At 37.0% G+C, this 13,755-nt stretch overlaps 1 protein-coding gene across 1 annotated transcript; it reads right to left on the bottom strand.

Annotated features, from left to right (window-relative positions):
• Positions 1–1,054: 1,054 nt before the first annotated feature.
• On the bottom strand, positions 1,055–1,969 carry LOC133036796 (protein FAR1-RELATED SEQUENCE 4-like). The gene has a single exon (XM_061113539.1). The coding sequence runs from the start codon at positions 1,967–1,969 to the stop codon at positions 1,055–1,057; it is 915 nt and encodes a 304-aa protein (XP_060969522.1).
• Between the last annotated feature and the right edge of the window lie 11,786 nt (positions 1,970–13,755).

The following is a 13,755-nucleotide window of genomic DNA, read 5'->3' as shown; positions in this document are numbered from 1 at the left end:
GGGATGGTAATTAAGTACATTATATAGAGTACCGTGTACATTACTTATTTCTGCGTGATGTTTAGTAAAATTAGTGTACATAATATCACGTACCGAGTACAAAATTTCACGTACCGAGTACGTTCATTTACGTTTCGTAGTATATTGTTTAGAATTTTTTTTTTTTAGTGATGAAATTATTTGTTGTTATACATTGAGTTTTTAGTTGGTGTAATTTTGTAATTGTAAATATTTCGTATATTAAAAATTACCAGAAAAATATATTTTTTCACCTTATAAGATTCAGTTTTTTTTCCTAGGCATAATTTAGTTGTTCGTCAATAATAATTTTGAGGTTTGGTGAAGATGAGAGAATTACCTTAAACACAGCAAACATAACAAGAAGTATATAAATGTAGATCTTGGGTTGCAATAAGTAGAGTCATAAACGTTAAAACAACAATGGCTAAAAGTAGCTAGTTATAAGAATGACCATAGTAAGACTCTTGTGTGGAGGAAGGCGGTTCCGGGAAATACGCGTTGGAGTGGTCATTGAATGAGTCAGATGCTGGTTGATTGTTTGGAGGTTGTTGCCCCTGAGATCCGTTGTTATGTTGACGATTTGGGCACCGTCGATAATCATGGTCTGATGAGCGACAAATGCGACAATGTCTTGAGTTTCTTGGGATCTGCTCCCCGTTTGGTCCTTCCCTTGTATTTCCCGTACCCTTTGTTCTCACAACTTCGGGGTCTTTAATAATGTTGGGGTTGCTACGATATCTTCCAGGTTGTGGCGTCTCTCCTTCCGGATTGGAATTCAAGTCAAATTCTTCCTTGAACATTAGAGTTAGCCGTTCAAGCTCTTCCTTTGCACGGTTGTACGAGTCCTCTGATTTCGCTGCATAGAAAGTGAAGTTATAAGTCAGTGAACTGAGAGATCCAAACCTAGCCATCTCGTAAATGTGCTGTTGTGGTTGTGCTGGCGGGTTAAAATGTAGGTGGAGATTTATCTTTGCGGATTTGCTCCATCGCTTCATGAGAAGAGAATTAGGTATTCTTCTCATGTTTAATCTTTTCATTGTAGCCCATAAATGTCTACAAGGGTACCCTTGACTTTCATAGAGCAAGCAACTACAGGGTAGTGCTCGTCGGCCTTCACAGTAATGAACTCGGTATTGGACGTCCTGGATGCCGGAACTTTCCAATGGTGAATATCTCGCCACTCTCCTTCTTGCTCTCGAGTTAGGACAAAATAGTTATTCTCTAAATCAAGCTGCTCAGCAACCTTGTGGTACATAGTTCTTGTGTAGAATTCAAGACATTGGTTGTAGTAAGTGGTCAAGCATGTAGGATTAGGTGGGTGAGGTCGAGTGCATCTACTTTTGAAGTCATTTGCAGTCTCGTTGTGTCTGAGCTTTGAGACTGTCATATCTATGGTTGTTACAAATTCACGCAAGCAATAATTCTTCTCTAAAAATTTTTTTAGAGCGGAGTTGATGGATTCGCAACGTTGTGTGGTTCTCATTCCTGCAACGAATGAACCCCTTAAATACGTTTCTGCCCATTGTTGTCTTGACTCGAATGTTGTTTGACACCATTCATTATCTGTTAGTTGTTGGGTTTGGATGACGTCTAACCATCTTGCTTCAAATTCTTCCTCCTCGTAGTAGTTGTACATGAGATCCTTAAATGTTTTTAAGAAGATCGGATCTTTAACCTTTTTCGAAGCATTTGTATTGAGATGCCAAGCGCAGAGACGGTGCGTAACATCAGGCATGTGTTCAACGATAGCCTGTTTCATGGCCGCATCTTGGTCAGTAACTACAACACTTGGCTTCTTATCTCCATGGCATTCTAGAAATTTTTGAAGTAGCCAAGAATATGATGGAAGCTTCTCGTGGAGGAGGAGAGCAAATCCGAAGATGCATGTGTTGAAATGGTGGTTGACGCCAATGAGAACAAGGAGGGGCTTATTGTACTCATTCGTCATGTAGGTTGTGTCAAATCCTAGTACATCCCCAAAAGCTACATAGTCCACGCGTGAGTTTCCATCTCGCCCTGCATAAGTTAGCCAAGCGATTCTTGTCGTCAACCTGATAGACAACGAAGAAATTAGGTTCCTTCTCTGCGAGACAATCAAGAAATCCCAGAGCCCCTTCTGAGTCCGTCTCTATCTTCTCTTCTCGCTTCGCACCAGCAACCCTGTTGTACACATCTCGAAGTTGACATGGCATTTTCTCGTAACCTCCACTTTGCAAAGCAACATGAGACATTATGTTGGCAGTTTTAATTCCTACGGAGTTCATCGACCTGACTTGGGCAAGCAACCCATTGGAGACAACTCTATATGATCTCAAAAATTGTACCTCACTTGATGAAGCCAACTCGTGATTGTGCATTGTGCTGAACTCTTTGCATTTCCAAGTGTTAGACGGTTGTGTGAGTAAAATACGCAATGCTGCCTGACATCCGGTTCTAGTGACATCATGAGGTCTTTTTTTCTTGGTGTGTCCCGTGATGCGATTTTTTTCGAACCCTCGGAACAACAAACCCACCTCCGCATTACAATGACCCCATGAGAACGTCGTACATCGTCTTTCCTTGTGCCGAAACCCATTCGTTTCGCATACATTTCGTAGAATGCTTTCCATTTTTCCGCTTGTCGAGACTCTTGCCTAGCACGTCCTGTATCTCAATCTCATTCACTGGTTTTATGATGTTTAGCTCTGCTGTGATGGTTTCCCATTCATAAGTGTGTTCGTCATTCATGTTGGCTTGTTATTGATTTGTAAGAATTGTAGATGAGGAGTAAGGTGTAGAGGGTGGTGAGGGGATTGAAATTAGATTTTGTGAGTATAGAAGGCTGAGATAATAGGGTTGTGTGGAGTTGGTGATCACATTTAAAGCTGTTGGGCTGATATTAATGGGCCTCTTCAATATTACAATCTGAACTCAACTCCTCTCGTACGTCATAACGGATAATAGTACAAATTGTTTTAATTTCATTCCACATGTAATTGTGAAATAAGGTTATTTGACGAAAAATTTGAAGGGTTGATGTTATTGAGTTGAAAGGTTTGGTGGTGGGATTTAAATAGATTGGGGTTATGTTAATGGGCCTTCACCTAAGTTTTTCAATGAGTTGAACCATATTCGTACGTCCGAAATAAAACATTGTACTTTTATTGTTTTTGGAAAAAAATATGTTAAGAAAAGAAGAAAATTTTAATAAATGGTTAGTTGTTCACATTTAAATCCATTGGGCTTATATTAATGGGCCTATACCAACATCTTTTAATGAATTCAACCATTCCTGTACTTTACAAAGATAACGCAGTACTATTATGAAAACCCCATGCGTGTACACGTGTATTAAAGTGATGTCTTATTTTAGTAGAATGGGTAGTTTTACTGATTTATATATGTTGGGGATTTATTTATGTTGGGCTGATATTAATGGGCCCTTCACCTACATCTTCTTATAAGTTAAACCATCGTCGTACGTTAGAACAGTACCGTAGGACATTAGGTTTTTTGGAAAAACGGCATTGATGAATAATGTTGACATTTGACCATACTACGTACGCCTACACGTGTATTTAATTGTGTAATTCAGAGATTTAAGCACCCCTCTTTTGACACATCACATTTGCCCAATGGAGTACATCCCAATGGAGTACAACTAACTAGAAAACGTACTATAGGGTTATTCTCCACGACTTATATAAGACACTTGAGACGTTTTCCAATCCAGCATCAAGTTTATAGAGAAATTAATTTGTAACTTAGTTATTAGCATTACAATATATCAAGTATGAGTTCATGTCCACACTGGGTTATTTTCAATGGACCAAATGAAGGTATCTATAGTACGTACGAAGATGCTGTAAGCAAAAACACTACTTCTGATGCGTCCATAAAAATAATTCGTTATGAATCTTTCATAGAAGCTTTTTCTGCTTTATGTCTACATGGAGAGACGGGAGAATGCTTCACTGGGCAGAAAGTTAGAGAACTTTGCTGTGTTAATGAGTTTCCCTGCATGTGGGATTCTGATGATGATAATGATGAAGAGGCTATCCTTAATTCTGTTTGCTCACTGTTTGATGAGGGTGAATGTTCTGGTGCAATTAAATCACCCGAACAGGACAATGTGAAAGATTCGACTGAGAAAGGTGAGGACCGAAATGGAGATGATATAGAAGTTGGAGACAAAGGAGGAGTGGATACTTCTCCCAAAAACAGTAAATGATGCACTGTGTTAGTGTCCAAGTTATGTTATTTTATATTTTAAGCTATAATGTTGTACGATCGCATTTGTTATGAAATATGTACTTTGGTTTATTTTGGAGTATTAATGTCACTTTCCTCATTAATTAATTGTGGAAGTAAAAGTGAAGTGAATCATTGTGAAATCACAACTGCAAACAGAAAGCAAAAAAACTTAAAATAATATAGTAAAGTTACAAACAAGTAGATATATAATAGAAGTGCTTCAATCTCATTAAATGGCCTAACAAAAAGTTGATTCAACAGCCATATGAGATGAGTTGTAACAAAAGTACAGTATATATATATGAAAAATACCACGACTGAAACCGAACGGATGTTCAATCAAGTTCTATAACTTGAGGGAACTTCCTTTGAGACGGAGGGCTATTGTCTCTGAACGGGGACTTTGGTCGTGAAGGGCTTTCTCTTGGAGTAGTGCTTGGTGATTCTTGTTTCACATGAAGTAGGTAGTGGGGAATGGACACCTCGGTGTAGTCGAGAATGTCATCCATGATACCCTCTAATTTTTCTCTTGAACTGTTGGCTTCTTGCATGGCGTGGGCTGAATGGTACAAATGTTCCGCGAGTTTGTATGACTCTTGCTTGGCCTCCGTGGCTCGTAAATGAGCCTTCTTTATAATTTTTTCGTGTTCGTGGAGAACAGACTCGAGCCTAGCACAGGTAGGACAGCCTGAGATGGACGCTGAACGGAGTCTTGGACTCCGTGACGCGTGTACCTACGTGTCTTCAGGAAGAAAAAGGATGCGGTGGGGATTTTTGAGGACTTGTTTCAAAAGGGTTGAAGTTTTGGTAAGGGTCCATTTGATGTAGGTAACAGTAAAACGGGGTTTGATAAAAATGCTTAGTGAATAGACATAACCTTTACTTATATAGTGGGTTGGTGGGTTGATGTACACGTGATTGGGTTGATGTAATAATATTGGTTTTCTTTTTCCGAATTTAACCATTTCATAGTTAATAAATTTTGACAATGGTAATATTTACCCATTTATTAGTTAACCAATTTTAATAGAAGGAGAAGGTGAATCAAATCCCACAAACAAAATCTAAGCAATATCGGGAAAGTACTAAGTGATGTGACATGTTTATATTAAAAACAAAATTACGTACGGTTTTATGATTTAAATAATAATTTCCAGAATTAAAGTAAAAATAAAATGCTTTTAAGTATTAGTACAGATGGAAGACATAATGAATGATGTGAATTGATTTATTACAGCCGTATAAAAATGTCACATCACCATCTTTAAGTAATAAGTACACGGTTTGAAACATGAAAAATAGTGTTTTTATTTTTCAATCTAAAATTCAAAATAATACCCAGATTTTGTTTTTGAAAATATTTAACTAAATCAAGAATTTGTATGTAGACCCACCTTTTGAGTTTATAAAAACATAAAATTGTTTTCAAATCTTAAATAATAAGAGGAGTCAATCTGAATTTTTCTGGTTTTGTTTTTATTTTTTTTAAAATTGTTTAAAATAATGATAATATAAAACATACTTTGAAGTTTTCAAAAATTAAAAAATATTTGTTTGATGTAATTTTGTAAAAACAGAAATTATTTATTTATTCTTTCTTTTTTTCTTAGAAAATAAACTTCAATAAAAAAATTAATAAATATATTCATAAAAAAGAAATGCATTTTAAAGTAATTTGGAAAAAAAAAAATTGATGAAATTAAACTCCGACAAATAACTTTTTGGTGTTCTCAAAATTTTATATTTTATTTATTTTTTTTTTAAAAAAAAAAAATCTTCTGAAAATATTGTCAAACACTTATAATTGTAGGCATTATTAAAAAAAAATTTCAGTTGTTAAGAATAAAATTTATTTTTTAATTATAGTGCCAAAACACCATCTAAATAATTTGTCAAAATGAGTATTTGCCTTCTTTTTTGTTAAATGTTGTATTAATTTAAATTTACTAGCCTAAATTTAAATAAGAACACAAAATGTTTCTAAATAAAATATTATATATAAAAAAAAAAAATCAATATTAATTGAACATAAAGATCAAATGTGAGGTCCCATGCACCATATGCATTAAAATTTAGAATTATAAAATTAATTTTCAGAAAAAGAAAAAAAAAATGAAACTCTATTAAATGTATCAACAATAAATGTTATAATATATTGATATCAAATCATGGTGCTCTTAATTGTATTAATCCTAATTATTTTATTACAAATAAAGTAACTATATGTAGGATGTTTGTCTATTTATAGAGATCAAAATATAAGGTACATAGAATAGAACATTCCCTACAATTATAATAAATAATAAAAACAAGTTTTTTTTTATAATATTTGGCACAATACTCGAAGAATTCACGTGACATGTATGACTTTTTTTTTAATATTTTGGTCGGATCCCACAGAAGGAGTAATTATTTAATGAATACTTTGTCACCTAAATATTTAAATGTTATGGTAATAATAAGTACATGGTTTAAATGGTGAAATTTAAAAAGGTGATGTGACATCTACTCATTTCAGTCGTAAATAATTTATTAAAATTTGACATCATAATCGTTGTTGGTACTACTATCATAATTTATTAAATCTGACCTAATTGATTTGTCCAAATTTTAATAAGAAAAATGTCATATTAGTATATTAGAGCCCAACAAATATTAAATCTCCTTAAGTAATTACTGGTAGGTTTCGTGTTTTGAAATAGTATATTAATTAACTCAAATCAGGGAATCCCATGAGATCTGCATGTCAGAATGTAGTCAGTTTGATTTGATGTTACACTGTGAAATCGCTGACGTACGTTATTTAAAGTGTAGGAAATACTCCATTTAACGTCAGTGAGTACACTGTGGGACGTACACAGAAAATTAAATATTGATAAGACAACTATTGATTTTTTTAGTTAGTATCTACAAATTAAAGAGGAAATAGTCCATACTTGGTTAAGAAGATTACAATATTTGGACAATTTTTAAATAATTCCCAACAACTTTAAAACGTGGTCCTAAATAGGAAATGGTTCAAAATGTATTAAAATAAGTAATGTACGAATAAATATGTTCGAAATTATAGTTTACATTTGAAAAAAAATCTTATTATCTCATTAAATTCAAATATTGAGTAAACATAATTGCAGCGTACTGTATTTCCGATTTAAGGTACTCTGCACGTATATTGATGTACGTTATTTTCAAACTTGAACTTATTGAGATATGGGAGATCCAGCTTCTGACGTACATTGAAATACGTTCCAAACATATTTTCATATAATTTATTTCTGTGACTGTTGAAAATTGATTTTAGGGTTGGAAAGACATACGTAGAAATACGTTATTAGAATAAAGAAATCTTTTATATATGCTAATTAATTTGTAGTAACCACATTACAATTTCTCACTTCTTGATTACAATAAAGTATTAAACATTACAATTTTCAAATAATAAAAGTGAACAACCAACTAATGGATTAACATTTGGATTAACCCAACAAAATGGATTAATTTTTGTCTTTTGTTAATAAAAACTCCTACAGTACATATGATGTGACATATATATTTAAAACTCACCCAAGTACGGTTTTATAATAAAATAATAATTTTACCAAAAAATGTAAAAACGCTGACATTTGCCTCCCGCGTATCATTTTGTTCCAGAGTATGGCGCACCGTAGTGTCAAATATGATAGATAACACTCATCCCTCGGTGGCCTTATTGGAGGTTTAGGTTCGGTTGGATGGCATATTTGGGTGCCATGATTGGAAGTTGTTCGTGCCACCCTACTCCACCCATCCGAAACCTTCGTCAACGTTTCCTGAATATACATATACCACATACATAAAATTTTTAAGAAACAATTCGTAATAATATAATTTTTAAAAAAATAGACGTAAATAGTGGAGTTATTACCGAAATTTCTAATGAGATGATTGATTGAATTGCTGAAATTCCCTTGATGCACCTACAACAAACGGTTGTAGTGCATACCAATCCTTTTGTTTACACATCTTCACTTCGGTGCAACAACAATACATAATTTACTATTTTTTTTTATATATATTATCCCTATACATACGTCTACAGATAGGGAGTGAGTTTTCTAGGAAAGAAAACAATACTAAATTGAGAGGTGAAGGAGTAAGGAGAGGTAGAGGGGTATATATAGTACTTGTGGATGTGATTGTTGAGTGTAGTCTTGTCAAATATTACAAAATAATAATTAATATAACCCTAGGTACGGCTAAAGGTGGTATAACCCCAAGACAAATTTGATTTTGTCAATCCCTTGAAAAACGTAATTTGAACAAACCCAACCCCCTATTAACTTTTCCTTGGAAGACGTAATTCCAACCAACGAAATTATCGATTTTGTTGTGGTTTGGTTGATTGTGGTTAGAAAAAATTTCTCCTTTATTAATATTATTATTAAAAAAATGAAATAATGAGCTACTCACATATTCTCACTTTAATAATTTTAAAATATATTAATTCAGCGGTTGTACGTTTTCTTTTTTTTTTTGCCAATTACTTTTTTAGGCATCCCTACTTTTTTATTTATTATTTGTATATGACTCATGACACATATAGTAAAAATATATTTTTTGTAATAATAATAATAAACTTGTCAAACATTCTCTTTTTTTAAATTTTTTTTAAAAATATTTTAGTCTTTTTCTTTTTTTATTTTATATAAGAATATTTAAATTTAAATAAAATTTAATGTATGAAAACAAGTTACTACTTTTAAATTTTTTATATTTGAAATTAGAAAATTAAATTAAAAATAAACTTATTTTTATAAAACTATTTTATCAGACACATTTAAAACATTATAAGAGTTACATTTAAAAAAAAAAAAAAGTTACTTCAGGGTATCTTAAATAATATAATAACATAATATAGCTTAAAAATATAAAAAACTAACAAAAAAATACTTTTAATATTATTCTTCATTTTATGTTTCTCACATATTAAAATGAGTACATACTGTTACGAATACAATAGTAGTTTGAGAGAACAAGTGAGTGTAGTAATAAAGTCTGGAGAATAGTGACTCTGGTACGCTTCATGATTAAATGAGTACATACTGTGCCACACCGGGCCCGTAAACACCGCAAGTCACATTGTGGGTCGTACGAATGGTTGAGTGTCACTCAGTACAACCCTGTGTCGAACCGGGATTCGGTTAGTTCGTTGGGAGAGTAGTGATTCCGGTACCCCAAAGCGAACTTGAGTACATATTGTGTGTCACCGGGCCCGTAAACACCGCAAGTCACAATGTCAGTAGTACGAATGGTTGAGTGTCACTCAGTACAACCCGAGGTCGAACTGGATTCGGTTAGTTCGTTGGGAGAGTAGTGATTCCGGTACCCCAAAGCGAACTTGAGTACATATTGTGTGTCACCGGGCCCGTAAACACCGCAAGTCACAATGTCGTAGTACGAATGGTTGAGTGTCACTCGGTACAACCCTGTGTCGAACTGGATTCGGTGAGTTCGTTGGGAGAGTAGTGATTCCGGTACCCCAAAGCGAACTTGAGTACATATTGTGTGTCACCGGGCCCGTAAACACCGCAAGTCACAATGTCAGTAGTAGGAATGGTTGAGTGTCACTCAGTACAACCCCAGGTCGAACTGGATTCGGTTAGTTCGTTGGGAGAGTAGTGATTCCGGTACCCCAAAGCGAACTCGGACTACATATTGTGTGTCACCGGCCCGTAAACACCGCAAGTCACAATGTCGGAAGACGAATGGTTGAGTGTCACTCGGTACAACCCGAGGTCGAACTCGGATTCGGTGAGTTCGTTGGGAGAGTAGTGATTCCGTACCCCAAAGCGAACTTGAGTACATATTGTGTGTCACCGGGCCCGTAAACACCGCAAGTCACAATGTCAGTAGTAGGAATGGTTGAGTGTCACTCAGTACAACCCTGTGTCGAACCGGATTCGGTTAGTTCGTTGGGAGAGTAGTGATTCCGTACCCTGTGTCGAACTTGAGTACATATTGTGTGTCACCGGCCCGTAAACACCGCAAGTCACAATGTCGGTAGTAGGAATGGTTGAGTGTCACTCGGCACAACCCTGTGTCGAACTGGATTCGGTTAGTTCGTTGGGAGAGTAGTGATTCCGTACCCCAAAGCGAACTTGAGTACATATTGTGTGTCACCGGCCCGTAAACACCGCAAGTCACAATGTCGGTAGTACGAATGGTTGAGTGTCACTCGCACAACCCCGTGTCGAACCGGATTCGGTGAGTTCGTTGGGAGAGTAGTGATTCCGTACCCCAAAGCGAACTTGAGTACATATTGTGTGTCACCGGCCCGTAAACACCGCAAGTCACAATGTCGGTAGTAGGAATGGTTGAGTGTCACTCGGTACAACCCGAGGTCGAACTCGGATTCGGTTAGTTCGTTGGGAGAGTAGTGATTCCGTACCCCAAAGCGAATCGGACTACATATTGTGTGTCACCGGCCCGTAAACACCGCAAGTCACAATGTCGGCGGTACGAATGGTTGAGTGTCACTCGGTACAACCCGAGGTCGAACCGGATTCGGTGAGTTCGTTGGGAGAGTAGTGATTCGGTACCCCAAAGCGAACTTGAGTACATATTGTGTGTCACCGGCCCGTAAACACCGCAAGTCACAATGTCGGTAGTAGGAATGGTTGAGTGTCACTCAAGACAACCCCAGTCGAACCGGATTCGGTTAGTTCGTTGGGAGAGTAGTGATTCCGTACCCTGTGTCGAACTTGAGTACATATTGTGTGTCACCGGCCCGTAAACACCGCAAGTCACAATGTCGGTAGTAGGAATGGTTGAGTGTCACTCGGTACAACCCCGTGTCGAACCGGATTCGGTTAGTTCGTTGGGAGAGTAGTGATTCCGTACCCCAAAGCGAACTTGAGTACATATTGTGTGTCACCGGCCCGTAAACACCGCAAGTCACAATGTCGGTAGTACGAATGGTTGAGTGTCACTCGGTACAACCCCAGTCGAATCGGATTCGGTTAGTTCGTTGGGAGAGTAGTGATTCCGTACCCCAAAGCGAACTTGAGTACATATTGTGTGTCACCAGGCCCGTAAACACCGCAAGTCACAATGTCAGTAGTAGGAAGGGTTGAGTGTCACTCAGTACAACCCGAGGTCGAACTCGGATTCGGTTAGTTCGTTGGGAGAGTAGTGATTCCGTACCCCAAAGCGAACCGGACTACATATTGTGTGTCACCGGCCCGTAAACACCGCAAGTCACAATGTCGGCGGTACGAATGGTTGAGTGTCACTCGGTACAACCCGAGGTCGAACTCGGATTCGGTGAGTTCGTTGGGAGAGTAGTGATTCCGTACCCCAAAGCGAACTTGAGTACATATTGTGTGTCACCGGCCCGTAAACACCGCAAGTCACAATGTCGGTAGTAGGAATGGTTGAGTGTCACTCGGTACAACCCCAGTCGAACCGGATTCGGTTAGTTCGTTGGGAGAGTAGTGATTCCGTACCCCTGTGTCGAACTTGAGTACATATTGTGTGTCACCGGCCCGTAAACACCGCAAGTCACAATGTCGGTAGTAGGAATGGTTGAGTGTCACTCGGTACAACCCTGTGTCGAACCGGATTCGGTTAGTTCGTTGGGAGAGTAGTGATTCCGTACCCCAAAGCGAACTTGAGTACATATTGTGTGTCACCGGCCCGTAAACACCGCAAGTCACAATGTCAGTAGTAGGAATGGTTGAGTGTCACTCAGTACAACCCGAGGTCGAACTGGATTCGGTTAGTTCGTTGGGAGAGTAGTGATTCCGGTACCCCAAAGCGAACTGGACTACATATTGTGTGTCACCGGGCCCGTAAACACCGCAAGTCACAATGTCAGTAGTACGAATGGTTGAGTGTCACTCAGTACAACCCGAGGTCGAACTGGATTCGGTGAGTTCGTTGGGAGAGTAGTGATTCCGGTACCCCAAAGCGAACTTGAGTACATATTGTGTGTCACCGGGCCCGTAAACACCGCAAGTCACAATGTCGTAGTAGGAATGGTTGAGTGTCACTCAAGACAACCCTGTGTCGAATCGGATTCGGTTAGTTCGTTGGGAGAGTAGTGATTCCGTACCCTGTGTCGAACTGGATTCGGTGTTTTTTGGTTAAGGTGACACACAGTATGTAGTCAAGTTAGCTTTGGTGTACCGGAGTCACTATCCTCCTAAAAAACTCAATGAATCTAGTTCGAGCTAGGGTTGTACGACGCGACAGTCAACCATTCGTAGTACTGACGTTGTCACTCGCGGTGTTTACATGCGCGGTGACACAGTATGTAGTGAAGTTTGCTGTTGGGTACCGGAGTCACTCCTCTTCTAACGAACTCACCGAATCAAGTTTGACCTAGGGTTGTACAGAGTGACACCGATGCAGTATGGGAGAAGTCGCACTATGAATTTAGGTTGTTTGGGCTGAGTGTGTACTCGGCTCATCATGACGCGTACCGGATTCACTATTCTCCTGATTTTATTACTAGAGTCACTTCTTGTCTTAAACTACTATTGTATTCATAACATTAAACAATTTTGTTATTAAATATCTATATTTATATAGTATTCAAAAAATTATTGTAATCTTGATTCCAACGAGTGATACGTTAATGTAATCTTACAAAAATTATTGCAATATTTACTCCAACGAATAATATTTTAATGAAATATTAAAATCGTATTTAAATAAATATTGAGTTTTCATTATTAGTAAACATCCTAATTTAATTTCTTATTCATTTGGCCACACATGTTTATTTGGACATAATATTAGGATATTTGTTGCTACATGTGATAACAATGGGAGCAACATTTACCTTATTTAAATACATAATTTTTGTTTAGCACAGTGAACCAATTCAATGTTGTCACCGAGCATGCATATTGGTTCCAATTACGTCTTCCAAGGAAAAGTTAGTAGGGGGTTGGGTTTGTTGATACTACGTTTTTCAAGGGATTGAAAAAGTCAAATAAATAGCTTTAGGTTATTTGTAGCCGTACCTAGGGTTATATTATTAATTATTATTTTTAAATTTTTGTGAAGACTACACTCAACAATCACATCCACAAGTACTATATATACCCCTCTACCTCTCCTTACTCCTTCACAATTTCGTATTAAACCCTATCCTAGAGAACTCACTCCCTATATGTAGACGTGTGTATAATATATTAAAAAAATAAATTATGTATTGTTGTTGCACCAAAGTGAAGATGTGTAAACAGAAGGATTGGTATGCACTGCAACCGTGTGTTGTAGGTGCATCAAGGGAATTTCGAATTCAATAAATCATCTCATAACAAATTTTGGTAATAACTCAACTCTTTATGTCTATTTATTTCAATATTATATTATTACAAATTGTTTCTTAAAAATTTTATGTATGTGGTACATGTGTATTCAGGAAATGTTGACGAAGGTTTGGGATGGGTGGACTAGGGTGGCGGGAACTACTTCCAAAACGGCCACCCAAATATGTCATCCTACCGAACC

The sequence above is a fragment of the Cannabis sativa genome, chromosome 4, assembly GCF_029168945.1.
Source record: "Cannabis sativa cultivar Pink pepper isolate KNU-18-1 chromosome 4, ASM2916894v1, whole genome shotgun sequence".
Classification (NCBI taxonomy): Eukaryota; Viridiplantae; Streptophyta; class Magnoliopsida; order Rosales; family Cannabaceae; genus Cannabis; species Cannabis sativa.
Note: the sequence above shows the minus strand (reverse complement) of the source record. Positions and strands in the feature narration are given on the sequence as shown.

Coding starts and splice junctions, on each gene's coding strand:
- LOC133036796 (XM_061113539.1), bottom strand. CDS start 1,969: ATGACGAATGAGTACAATAAGCCCCTCCTTGTTCTCATTGGCGTCAAC.